The sequence below is a fragment of the Colletotrichum orchidophilum genome (genome assembly GCF_001831195.1).
Source record: "Colletotrichum orchidophilum strain IMI 309357 chromosome Unknown Scaffold_184.1, whole genome shotgun sequence".
NCBI classification, from domain to species: Eukaryota; Fungi; Ascomycota; class Sordariomycetes; order Glomerellales; family Glomerellaceae; genus Colletotrichum; species Colletotrichum orchidophilum.
This window is the reverse complement of record NW_019173142.1, coordinates 38,102-51,427: the sequence shown is the minus strand read 5'-3', so window position 1 is coordinate 51,427 and position 13,326 is coordinate 38,102. Positions and strand designations below refer to the sequence as shown.

At 53.3% G+C, this 13,326-nt stretch overlaps 2 protein-coding genes across 2 annotated transcripts; both read left to right on the top strand.

Moving 5' to 3' along the window:
• Positions 1–376: 376 nt before the first annotated feature.
• CORC01_13286 (uncharacterized protein) lies at positions 377–1,321 on the top strand (the record flags this gene model as incomplete). The annotated part of the gene is made up of 3 exons (XM_022624903.1): positions 377–484; positions 613–739; positions 888–1,321. The coding sequence occupies 3 exons, from the start codon at positions 377–379 to the stop codon at positions 1,319–1,321; spliced, it is 669 nt and encodes a 222-aa protein (XP_022468594.1).
• A 608-nt stretch (positions 1,322–1,929) lies between these two features.
• CORC01_13285 (fork head domain-containing protein) lies at positions 1,930–12,567 on the top strand (the record flags this gene model as incomplete). The annotated part of the gene is made up of 3 exons (XM_022624902.1): positions 1,930–2,641; positions 11,655–12,334; positions 12,394–12,567. The coding sequence occupies 3 exons, from the start codon at positions 1,930–1,932 to the stop codon at positions 12,565–12,567; spliced, it is 1,566 nt and encodes a 521-aa protein (XP_022468593.1).
• Positions 12,568–13,326: the final 759 nt, after the last annotated feature.

Genomic DNA, 13,326 nt, shown 5'->3' with positions numbered 1-13,326 from the left:
ACAATGCCCTACGCTTCGCCTTCGAGCCAGGCTGCCAACTACGAAGCATCAAGTACAGGATTCAACCTTGTCGTGAAATTCATGGGCGAGCAGAGATGCAGGACAAGGCACTGGTCAGCAAGTTGCCCACCAGCGCTGTAAGTGGCTGCAAACCATCCATGCCATCCTCGAGCACCACTACGGAAGCAGGTTACGTCCGCTACGGCCAGCACCAGATGTTTCTCCCAACACAGCATGTATGCTCTTTATCATGATCGTATCTCGTACGCTGCGCGTTGCTCTTATAGGATGCTTCTGAGGCCGCTGAAACCCCGGTGACCGTCGCCGCTGATCTGTCTCCACATCACCATGGTTACTCGTCAGTTCGTCCTCTGCAATGTTTCGCTGGTCGCTAGCTCTCGTAGCCCTGCTCCTCCAGCCCGTTCATTTTGCCGTGGAGGCGACGTCGGCCGTCGAGGTCCTTTCGCAGGTTCCATCAGGTGCCGTGAGTCACTGCAGCATCGTCCAGGTCTGTCGCGCTGACAAGGCATCCATCCAGTCTGGATGTATCAGCAGCACGCTCGCCATGTCCGCCCGTGACCCGGAAGACGTGACTACTTGCATCTGTTCCAGCATTGCCATTCCAGCGGACTCATCGGCATCGTGATCGTGCTCCTGCTGCACCGCACGCTCTTCACCATCCCATTCGCGGTGCAATGCTTGCCTATACAGTCGATCTGGAATCGCACCATCACCGACCGTCGATGTCTCAGCTTGGAAGCGGTGGGGTATAGTAGTGGCAGACTCGCCATGGCAGAAGATATCACTATCTTGCTCCTGCCAATCTTAGACGTTTGACGACTGAAAGTTTCTCTCCGGCAGCGCCTGGCAGTTATCGCGCTGTTCAGCGTTGGTTCCGGGTGAGTCACGCACCCGCTCTCTGGCAGGAGGGAAGGAGAGGAAATCTCACAGGGCAGACAGCGCTTGCGTGGCATCAGCCGTCCGCGTCAGATCCCCGGTGGAGTCCGTCGAGCAGTCCATGGCGATGCTTTGTGGGAGCTTACCCACCCTGCGTCTTCTGTTTGTCAAGTTCGCGTCCCGCCGCCGTCCCGCATCGTCGGAACGCTTTTCAGACGAACATAGTCCGCAACACGGGTGGAATTGGTCTCTCGACAGACTGAGGCAATACCGAGCCCGAATACGTAGAGACAGCGACCCCGGGCCCCAACACGCAGGTGGTGGTGTTCTGGTGACGACAACTGTCGAGATCGCCCGACGGTCCTACCTGAACACAGACCTGCCACCCTTCCATCGCCCGCATACCCCGGACATGAACGCGTGACGAAAACGCCAGGACAAAGGAGATGATCTGCCATGTGGAAATGGTACCAGCCGACCCGGAGGGCCGGCGACCGGGAACGAGACGAAAATTCTGAACTACGGGATGCTAGCGGTATAGGTCCAAAGGTGCCGCGTTGTTTGTTTTGATCCGTGTAAAAGCTGTTGAAGGTCAGTGCTTTGAGGAAAATTGAATGAGGGTTTCTTGTAGGTGGGGCCGAAATGGGATGAATTCTTCAAGTGCATCGGGTCAATTCGGCATTACCCGGCCGATCGAGTGTCGAATGGTCAGAGGCTGGTCAGCTTGGAAGGCAGGCCTGCTTGGGCACGTCATAGGCCGGGGATGGCAGCAGGGTGTAGCCAGAAGCGAAGCCCGCGGAGCTACAGACGTAGCCATCCAGTTTCGGCTCTCGAGGCTTCACACGAGCAGTTTCCGGTTCTCGCTGTTCGACCCAGGGGTCCTGTTGGCTACAATACCAGCAAGGATAGAACGGGTCGATAAAAACAGCATGTGTCAAACGAGAACATCTCTTGATGCTCGACGTGGAATATGTGAGTTTGTTTTTAGAAGGCACTCTCGAGTTTGCCAACGCGACAGGCTAAGTTTGATCAATGGATTTCAACAGCCCCACATCGCTGATGTCTCCTGGCATCAACGCCGCCACATCTCCCCGAAAGGCACAACATCCCGTCTCTCATCAAGGCAACGGGGAGCCAGTCTCTCCAAACGCGGATTTGGTGGCCGACGAATCATCAACTACCACCAAGATCAACTTGGACGAGGGCGGACGTCAGATGACTTATGCGAAACTCATTCATCTGGCCCTTCGTGATAAGGACTCGGGGCAGATGACCCTAGGCGAACTCTACGGCTGGTTCGTAGAGAACACCGAGAGAGCCACCGATGAGAATCACCGATGGAAAAGCAGCGTCCGCTCAAACCTCAGCCTAAATCAGGTCCGTCAGTGGCTTCCGGAACATCGTCAACCAAAGGGCATCTGGCTGACCTTGGAGAAACAGGCTTTCGAACGACAAGAAGGGAAGGGCTCTCTTTGGCGGCTCGCAGCCGCGGGCTCGGCTGATGTTCAACTGAAACGCAAGCCTCGAGCTATCCGGAAGAAAAAGGCGAAAGCACCAGCGGCATCACCTGCGCTATCCCAGTCCGGCTTGTGCGACGTCTGGCAGGCAAACGCCACCGGGATTCACCACGGCCACAACAGCCCTCGGAGCCGCGACGACTCCGCCGGATTTTCGGAGGGGAGCCAACCGGCAGGCGGCACCTCTTTCAACAATCCCACCCCGAGTCTCATCGATTTGCCGCGAGGTGAAACGGATTATGTGCAAGATCCTCTGTGGGCATGGAACTTGGACGGAAGGCACTGTGTCCACTGTCCCTGTTGCAGCTGGCCCTGTACCGAGTACCCAGTTGGTTGGACAGATGTGGGCGGTACGCTGCACCCTTGTACGAGTACTCTCGGGGGTTTCCCCAACCATGCTTCCGGTGTGGAATCGAGGCCTTGCCCGGAAGGTCTGTCCATTGGACGATTTGAGTGCTGACATGCGTTCACCTTGACATGGACGAGCCGCGGCCAGCACCACTGTTGCATTCGCGGGTACTGGTGCGTTCGATCGGCGGTGTTGGTTTTGGAAGAGGCATCGCAGTACAGTGTACTAGAAAACATCTCAATGACTCGCGGCTGGTAATTTGGTACCCGAACCCGCTTTCCCTTGTGATCACTCTGGGCCGTATGTGCGACATTGCATGATTTCCCACTTCCGCGACTGGCGGTCTCCTGCTGGACGAGTCCGAAGGGGCTTTCTCCCTTCGACCAGTACTATTGCCTGCGTGAACGTCAACCCGTGGTCTCGGCTTGACCCAACCATTCGGCCAGAAGTCGGGCCATGCCCAGAGACTGCTGGATGGCATGCCACGTCCGGACATCCAATGCCCAAGTATGCTTGTGTTGATAGGAAACGCGACGAAGAGCGTCGTCATCAAAGACTCAGCTTGGACATCGCCAGACCCAACACGACCAGAGCTGATGCCCACATCGCGGGGCGCGGCCGTCCCGTCGGCGGTGGAAGCCGGTGACATCGTCTACAACCGCATGCTCTTCCACTTCGCCGATGTAGTGTGCCTTTTCGCCGACGACCTTGACGGCTTGGAGCCTGTCGCTCGGCGGGTCGCGACGTGGCTGGACTTGGCGCGTCGCCGGTGTCTTCCCGGTTGGTGATCGCAACGAACGGAGGCGAAGTAGCTGCCACAACCGCGCATACTGCCGTGGCTCCCGTTCCGAGCGCTCTAAGATGCCGAATTGCTGAAATTCGATTGTGAGCCCGATTTATACCTTAATGCACACACAATCCTTCTTCTCCCCGATGTCGGTTGGGCAACCCGATGAAGTTGGGCGTCATCAGTCAGAGAGAGCGGATTATTCCCCGGGGGAGGGGATGGAAGCTTTCATGAGCACCGTGTCTCCCGACTATCAAGCGTTCTCGCGAATTCAGCGTCCTCTGGATGCTGTGTGCTGCCGCCGCTCCCCACGTCTCCTGTAACAGTAGGTAACGCGGATGGCGTTTGACGCGAGACGCGCAGGCCCTTGACAGCATGGAATAGCAGAGACCAATCCTTGACCAAGAGTGTTCAAGCAGCGTGCACTGTGTGGTTGCCGCTCGGGATGGCCCGACAGTGGGCTCAGGATAGGGGCGCTGGAGATGCGATACCTCCACCAGACTGAGCCAGCACGGGCTGACAGCTGCGAGTGGTCCGTGACCGTCTAATGAACTACGGGCCCTGCGTACACGGTACGCCAGAGATACAGTGAGGTGGCAACAGGCATGCACCGCCCACAGGTGGACGAGCGAGCGTCGGTATAGCAAAGTACCACTGACAGGTGAGGCTGGCCGTTTGGGTGCAATCACACGGAGTGAGGATGGCTTCTTGTTCGATGAAGGACGTTGATCCAATGCATCGTTGGTGGGATTCATTGCCTTAACCGGGTCGTCTGTGGATGTCTCGCATCTATCTGCCACTATCCTTTTTTTTTTTTTTTGTGAAAACCGTTTGATGCCACCATTGTGCCCTTTGGTCCGCATATGGCCGTTGGTCTCTTGGCTAGCCCCCTAAAACGCTACTTCCCAGCGGGGGCACGTCTGCCAGCCATGCGAGGCCGATGTTCTTCGGAGTGACTCTACCGTGTTCCTTTCGAAGACACAGACTGCGTGCGGTTCGAAGACGATGAGTCGTATGTAGTCGGTCCAGCGTATCGCTGCCGATGCGGTACTGTGCAACGCTCACAGGTGATAGGCCAGCCAGTGCCCACCGAGACCAGAAGCCTGGCGTGGGGTGCCTGGCGAGACTGGCATCGGCCCCGACCTCTGTATCACAGCTGGGAAAAGGTCGACCAGACAGCGATCTTGACTTGCTGCACTGCCACTGATCCGTGTGGCGATGCTCTGCACCAGAAGCATCGCACACCTTTGCCCAGAAAAAGTATTGGACTCTCTGCGCACGACTGACTCGTCCCGCCCCCCACCGCAGCGGTTTCCTCTCAGCTCGCAACGAAAGTCGGCGTGAATATTTCCCAACTCTCACCAGGGGCCCTCGATAAGCAGGCGAATGTCGAAACTCAACATTTGCGACACCAGCGCTTCCGTTTCACAGACCTTCCACCCGAACTGCAAGATCTCATTTGGGAATACGTCCTGCCCGTGCCTGACCCGCGTGTTCTCCGCGTCACTCACCGTGGGTATCCGACGCGCAGCCCGCCCAGCTTCACCTTCCACGCTGCCGGCCATCCAGCACTCCTTCACACGTGTATGCACACGTGTATGCACACGTGCAGGCGATCCCGTCAGACTGCTCTTTCGCACTACAAGCCTTTCTCCGGAGACAGCAAATCTGGACCGGTTTACTGCCGCCCGGAGCTCGACATTCTCCACCTCGACTTCGCTCCTCTAGACATGACCGTCTTCATTTTCTTTGTTTCACGCTTCCCCAAAGTCAAAGAAATTGCGACGATTGCAGTCCCGAGCTTCGTACCTGATGCGACGCTGAGCAGTTTAGCTACAAGAACGGATTGCTTCCCAACCACGAAAAGGCTGTTGGTGGTAACGTCACCCAACTTGCAACAACTGAACAGTGGCTGTTGCACGCATACCCTCGAGCTTTTGCCGTTCTCTCCAGACAGCGCTGGCGAGCCGCGAGCCCTAGAGCTACAGAAGTCTATCAACGCAAAGCGTTCCAATCTTGGCGACACGTTGTACGTCGAGGCCATCCTCGAAAGGTTGGTTCCTCGCTGTTCCCAGGATGAGCCGAGCCAGCCGGCGTAAGCGCGCTGCAGACCCGTATCGCAGCCTGCGGTACACCGAAAGTGGCGGGCCTTTCTTGGTCTCATAGGCGACTTCCGCCCGCTGACCCAGGCACTCTCAAGGCGCTGGTGTGTGCTAGTTGTCACAAATTGGCTTTTTTTCCCTTTATTCTTCTTCTTTCTTTCTAATCTGTATATATAAGTATATAAGGTCAGAGGGCAGGTTGCTAATCACCGAGGAGCCCGGGACGCTTGACACGTCGACCTGCCACGAAGTTCGGCTCCATAGGAAAGAGAGAACTAGCGTTGGTAGAGGACGGTTTCCAAAGTAAATAACCTGAATAACGTACTTGGTAACTTCATTAGATAGGGACCGCTCCTTCACTATATCCCAGAAGCAGAGGTTTACACAGTGTTATGAGCAGGTCGGGACGCCTAACTGTGCTACAAGATGAAAGTCTTGGGGTCCTTTTTTGTGTGATTACAAGCCCACCATGACCAAAGGCGACGGGCATGACAGAACCGTTGCACGAACATGGGCATAGCCTGTGCAGCGCCCATGTAGTAGTGAGCGTGGTCTCTCAGTGCCTTTATGGCCATTCTCACAAACCAGTCCATGATTACGGCTTGACAAGAAGTGATGACTCCAAACCTGGCATCCCAGGCGGGTTAAGCATCAAACGGTGCAAGGTTTGTCCCACATGCCATGACTGCGGTAGACGCAGTAGGCTGTCGGTTGCGCGAGGCCGCCCAGAACAGCGTCCATTGCAAAGGACCCACTGCTCCCCATGGCAAACCAGCTTATCTGTATCGCCATCTGAAAATTGCACTCCTATAGCTAATCGCCTCTTGATCGCGGCGAAGGAAACGACATACAGTATGTATTGACCGGCTGCGAGACAATCCCAGCTTTACGTACGCCTAGCCAACATTAAGATCTAGTGCTGAATCATAGTGTTTGCACGGGCGACCGATGGACCGCTGCTACTGAAAAGCCGCTGCATACATTCCATCTTTAGAGTCTTTCGGTCCATCTATCAAGACGGTTTTTGAGACATGTTCAGTACCTCATTGTGCATAGCATTACGGCGCTTGCGGGAATGCGGTCGCTGTGATTATGGCATGGACGGTCACATGATCGACTGCATCCGGGGACCCGGGGGCACTAGTGAATGGTGCGGTTTTCCTGCGTTGACTATCAAAATGCCCTCATTCCAACCATCCTGACTACGCCACCATCGCCTTGCCCAGGTTGACATGATCCGACCCCTGCTGGAATCGCTTCAATCAATTTGCCCTTGGACCTGTGCCTGATGCCGGCGTAAGGCAATCAAAACGTCCTTCAAGTGACGTAACTTTGGGACATGCTCTGGATTGGTTTGCTTCATCTCGCCAAAAAGCACATTAGCACTGTCGTCGAAATCGCGATCTGTGAGCAAAGCCGTCCAATGTCTGATGAAACGACGTCCATTCGAGGTCGAACGCAAGATGATGTAGGTATTGACGGTAGGGTTCGAGGATCCTGAGTCGGCAGCATCTTCGCAGAATGCTTCTGATTTTTCGTCTACTGCCAAGGCGCTGCCAAAGGCCTCGCAGACGAGGAGACAACTGGCGTGTACGTCGTCTACCGCAGCGGCCTGCACCCATAAATAAAACGACTTTTCTAAAGAAATGAATTGATCATTACTCATAGGTTCGTAGGTTGACATTGTCAAAAAAAGAAAGGTGTCAACAAAATCGAAACTTGCTGAGCGGAACAAAGAGGAACCCGTCTTGAATAGTATTTGCGGCATGCAAACCATCTGCTTGAGGAGGCAGAGCGGGGTATTTAAAGAAAAAGTTGGCCTGGGTGTGGTCGAGGTTGCCGGCAAAGTCGCTTGTGGGGCTGCTAGTGTGTGGGTCTGGCTGTACTGGTTGACACAGCCACCGACTAAGTCATCGGTGAACGGACGGAATTACCTTGGTAGGGTTCTATCTCACTTCCCGCCATGTGATGAGATTGCTGTGCACATCTTTCATAGCCAGGAAGTGCCTTACAAACGCACGCCACAGACGTGACCTATCAGGTTGGCAATCAGTGGTAGCTGTGAATCGCTGTCTCGCGCAAACCGCGGTGCAATTGGCGTTTCCCTTTCGCACCACGAGCGGTAAGAGAATATCATGTGGGGTGTTGGGACCATGGCAAGGCAGTGCGGGTAGAGGATCAAGAGAACAACTCCAACAGCGGTTGCCAAGGCTGTCTGATAGAGTATTCAGGTTTTCGACTTCAGTTGAGCAAGCCTGGTAGTTTGAATCGATAACCACCAGGTTCTCTTGTCTTCACCGCCGATGACCCCCCCAGCAGCTGAGCCACACAGAGGGGTGGCGTCTGCCATGAGCCAATAAACGCTGATTTCCGCACGTCAAATGCCAACTCTACAAGCCAGGGCGCCTGAATGCTATTGAATCCGAAACTAGACCAAGATGAAAGCATGGAACTGCGAGTGATCACGTTATGTGGCCCATATGGCTTGTCAAAACTTTGTGAAGGGAATTCGGCCCTAAGCTTTAAAGGTCTCCTGACAACCTCCAGAGGCGGCTATGGCGGATGATGAAAAGAGACTAGGTCTTTATGATTCGCTGACAGGCACAGTGCTGGGGAATGCTTCTTTCATGTCTCTTTTCAGAAAATTCGAGTTCGTCGCCGCAACACCCGGACAGCCGTTGAGTGTGAGACTAGAGCATTTCGATTCATAGGTCCTATTCAAATGTAGGGACAGCTTTGGGTCACACCCGAAGCCTGGTGGTCTACTGTCGCAGAGTGGTTCTAGTAGATTATGGTCATACATGATGGACAACAGACTAGGTTACTGTTTTCAGATTCACCGACGCAAGCAATACACTTGTTTTATTCTAGCGGTCTTCAAAAATAGATTCAAAGCATCTTTGGAAACATTCGTTCATGACGTTGCCTACCAATCGAAATCAATGTCTTTTACATCTGCCCTTTCTCTCACAGAGTCCAAAGTCGTCAGCGGCTCAATCTCAATACAGACAAAAACATCCTCTCCCAAAGGGGTTTCTGCAATGCATGCCCGGATGAATTCTGCAAAAATTCGCTTCATAGACTCAAATTGCGCTTCTTTTCCACAGGGAACCACCTCCTCAACATCGGTATTCCGGGCTACCATCCGGAACGATAGGTATTTGAGCGCAGACCACTCAAACTGTAATGACAACTTTGGCAACTCTCCTACGACTTCGGCGAGTGTCTTGCTCCGAAAGCTTCCTTTTGGCTTCCAAGTGTAGCTTTGACGCAGTGGATGAAGAGTCATCGCGCGGTACACAAAGTTCACCTGCACCCATCGCACCGATGCAGTCTGACGTGTCTGGTTGAAAACGGCTGGCTGTTGAACGCTGGTCCCTGTGATTTCGGTGACTACCGATGAGGCGATTTTGTCGGGTTGTTGCGCGGCAGGGACGGTTGAAATCTGTCCGTCAGACAGCGCTTTAGTTGGCTGCACTGGTGCTGAAGGACCATTGCCGTTGGTGCTCCTTTCTGGTTGAGGTGGCTGTATTTCAGCTTCGGTACTCACCTGAATGACACCTTTGTCAAATGCGTTCAAGGAAATGTCCTCGTTCGTGACATTATTGGCAGTGGCTTGGAGGGAATCAGCAGTAGCTGGGAGTTGCGTAGACGCCTTTGAGCTATTGACAACCTCTGGGTTTGAGTTGCTATTCACCAACGGCTGCCTCACCGTTCGTTCGTGTCGCGAGATTCTCCTTTTTCTGAAACCGACCGGGAGTTTGCTGCCACATGATCTTGTTGTTGACTTTGCACGTGAAGAATTGGCGGTGGCAAGCCTAGGTCGCTTGTGAGAAGGGCCCATGTCAGTGTAGGGTGCCATTTGGCGATGACGCTTGGAACAGTCGCCGAAATGCTTGCGAAGATGTCTTGATTCTGCCAAGGGTACAAAGTGTCAGAGAAAGCCCATCCAAGGCAAGGAAGGCTGATGTGGAGCTATAGTTGCTTACTGAAATATCCTGCGCGTGGATTCCCGGACATTCGGGTACCTGGTTACGGACTTGACGTTCATTTGGCAAGCTTGGTTGAGACTCAACCAAGTCAGGATCGATAACGCTCGGGTCGATATGCTGGGGATGGGTGGTAGATTCAAGAAACGCGCTTGCGCTATAGCGTGTTAGAGATGAGGTCTGGACAAAAGGTGAGCAATCTGATAACGTACCTCAACCTCTTGAGTAACCCTCCATGATTGGGTCTCTCAGTCCTATCTTCAAAGACATCCACGTCAATTGAATCTTCGTGACTGAGGCCCCTCACATATATCGTATCAACACTATCCGCATTTTTACTCTTCTTGTATTTTGTATTTCGATACTGTTGGAGATTCAATCGCCAGACAAGCTGCCATGTGATTTCCTTGATTCTACAGGTCTGTTATCTTCAAGCCTTGCTTGCACTCAATTTGGAAATGCTCACTCTTTGCCGTCAGTAGAATACTTGAGTTTGTTGGCTCGAGGGTGAGCCTCGTCGTCAGGCCAAAATAGTGGCCCGTTGCCATCGCGATCAAGAAATGCGAGAGCCATCTCCTGAAAAGCCATTCGATGCTCTCGATTATTCCAGTCGTGAAGTGTGCTGAATTCCTGACCTTGGCTCGTTACGAAGGTTTTGCGGAAGACCCGAAGACTCTCATAGAATGCCTGGCATCTCGGCAATTTAGGTTTGCCATAGTCGAGTTGCTCTCGCAACTCACCGATTGAAGGAATGGAGTTAGCATTACTGGGAGATATCATAGCGAGAATTTGATTCTTCGATTTTGAACAAAACGATGGGGAGAGGAAAGCGGAAAAGTAGAGCGTTGGGAAGGAAAGAAAAGAAGAGTGGTAGAGAAGAAGGGAGACAGGCTGAAAGTGGGAAACAGGCTGCTTTTATAAGAGCCTTGGACTCCGGCGTAGTACCCTCCATTTATCTGGGGTACCTGCATCAATCTAGGTGGCACCAGTTTCAGCCCGGGGTTATCATACCTTTAACGGCGATTTACTCGGCACGTTGATGATGCTCTTGGGGGTGGTGTCTACTCGCAACGGCCTCATTACCCTTCCTGGACTAGAACATAGGGATTGTCCGCTTTACCATGTTCTCAGCCTGCCACCGGCTTGGATCGAGAGCGAGGAGACAGTGTGGAAGGATGCCCAATCGAACAGATGGGAGATAATGCATTACATCGAAGCCGAACGTGCAGGGTCCATCGACACCGCACTGAACGAGGCATAATATCCTCTGGGAATGAAGCACATAATCTGCTGGAGGTTGCACCCGCCCCTTTTCTTCAATGCTCTTGGAAATAGAGCAGCACTCCCCACGGAAACTTTGTTTAAAGCAGAATCGGTCGAGTAGGTTAATTGACAAAAACAGGTTTTAAGGAAGCAAACCAAACATAGCATGGGCCACTTCGAGAAATCAAACAGTGCTCGGTCTCATTTCCTTTCTCTCGGCCGAGATATGGCTCATGTCAGACGTCGTTACAGACTTGGTGATGAGTTTCCGCGCAGGCTCAAAATAGCCTGACGGAGGTGTCCGGGTTCGGGCGGGCACCTGACAATACGATGATCTTATCGAACCGGAAGTACTGGGTATTGGCGGTAGTCTCATCAATTGCAAAGAGGGAGAGCCGATGTCTCTTTCCGTTGCACCGAGAGATTTGTCTCAATATTTTCTCCGTAGCTCCTTCCTCCTTCTCTTCTACATCTCAATTTCACTGTCGCTCACTTTTTGGCGTCGCTCAAGATCAGCAAACGCGGAGGCCACGAGACCTGCGTCACAGGGACCACTGCTATCCCGACACAACACTTAATTCACAGAGATCGTTACTAGCTTGACCAAGGCCGCAGCTTCATCACCTTCTGACTTGTCTAGCAACGCCTCTTCGTTGCTTCCGAGCATTCAGCTGGCTCCTAGTTCCCAGGGGTAATGAGGAGCCCAGCCTCCTACTTTTCCATCTTACGTTCTTGACCAACGCATCACAGGCCCATCAAAGTCACTGAAGCATTCTATCGACCACAAGGACGCAGGCGATGTCGTGACGAAACGCCCCAGAACCCAGGCGATCCCCATTGACTATACCGGCGATCATCAAGGACGCGCCTTGGCGGATTACCTGATGCTAAGCGACCTATCCCAAACATCCATATCCATCAAGGACGACCCGCTGCTGTATGCGCAATTCGAGATTCAAGATCTTACGACGCCGCCGGAAGCGTACAGCGATCTGATGCAGTTACTCCTCAGCAACACGGCAAGCGAATTCCGACCCGTCTACACCACGGAGCGGCTTGCTATCAAGTATAGCCGGCATGGGCTGAACAGCGTCCTTGACGACAATTTTGACTTTCAAGCTTCTCAGTACTCCATAATGGCTACCCTTTCCTCCAGCGTCGACTTGTGGGAGGACCCTGTGCGGTATGAAGACGGGTTCCGCATCGTAACATATCATATGCTTTTCCATGCCGCAAAAAGTATCATCAACGTTTCTGATGCCTGCGGTCTGCTCATCAACTGGAAGCTACTAGACTTCACTGCGACTCGGAGGCCGGCAGAGCCCCTGCGGTCGGCGGCAGCGACCAAGAAAACGACGCGCCCATGTCGCCCTCTCTTACATAGACCCCAGCTGGCGACTCCGCAATCCAAGGACTTGAGCGACGTCTACGTTTGGAAGAATTGACGCCAGCAGTCCCCTTCGATCTATTTCCGACAGTAGGGAGCCAGTACGAGAAGGACGATAAGATTGTCTTCATCGGCGGTCGCGCCATTCTAGACACCTCTGACGAGGCCGCCAAGTCAGTCGAAACCGACTCCCCAGTGACCGATGCGAATACCACCGACAGTAGCTCTAGTGACGAGTACGATAAAGTCAAGCCCAAAGATATCATGGTGTCATAGGATGAGAACCAGGATGGGAACTCGGATGGCGTTGAAGACCTCTTGGAGACAAGGGACAAGACCACCGACCGACACGAAGCATGCCCACGATCCGAGAAGAGACACGAAGAGACACGATAGGTCCGTCGGACTGCTACAAACTTGTTGGAAGCAAGGGTGTCGGCAAGATGATTACGTACCAGACCGTTATCGCTGCGTCGACTCGCCATCATCAACTTCGCGCAATGGGCTCTGCCTGTCTGAGTGTTGCCCGATATATCAATCTCGACTCATTTGCGTCGTTTTGGCGGATACTTAAAATCGACAGCGGCCTAGTTTTCACTCGAATTCCATTCTTTCGCATTGGCGTAGCTGAATCTTGACGATGAATGAGAATGCTTTCCCGAGCTTGCTGGTTGATAGCAGCTGCGCCATCCCCACCACGATTGGGACTTCCGGCCTACTCGCGACTAATGTGGTAAACTTGGCCCCTCTGAACGGGTAACAGTAAACGGGGGGCAAGCCGCCTGTCGTGAAGGCTTCTGGCTATGAACCATTTTCGGATGAGCTGACTGACTACAGTAAGCTCGGCAGGTGAGATGCCGTTTTGGAATGTGCAGAGGATAACTTTTGCCTGTTCAACGTCGAGACGCCTCGCGCCTGACAAGTGCTGCATGAGCAAGCCGTCAATTATACAACGTCCCTGTTCTTCGAAATTCCTGTGAATGCTGTCGCATGGCCAGGAGTGAATGGCGACTTTCCGAAGAGGTTGACTTATCA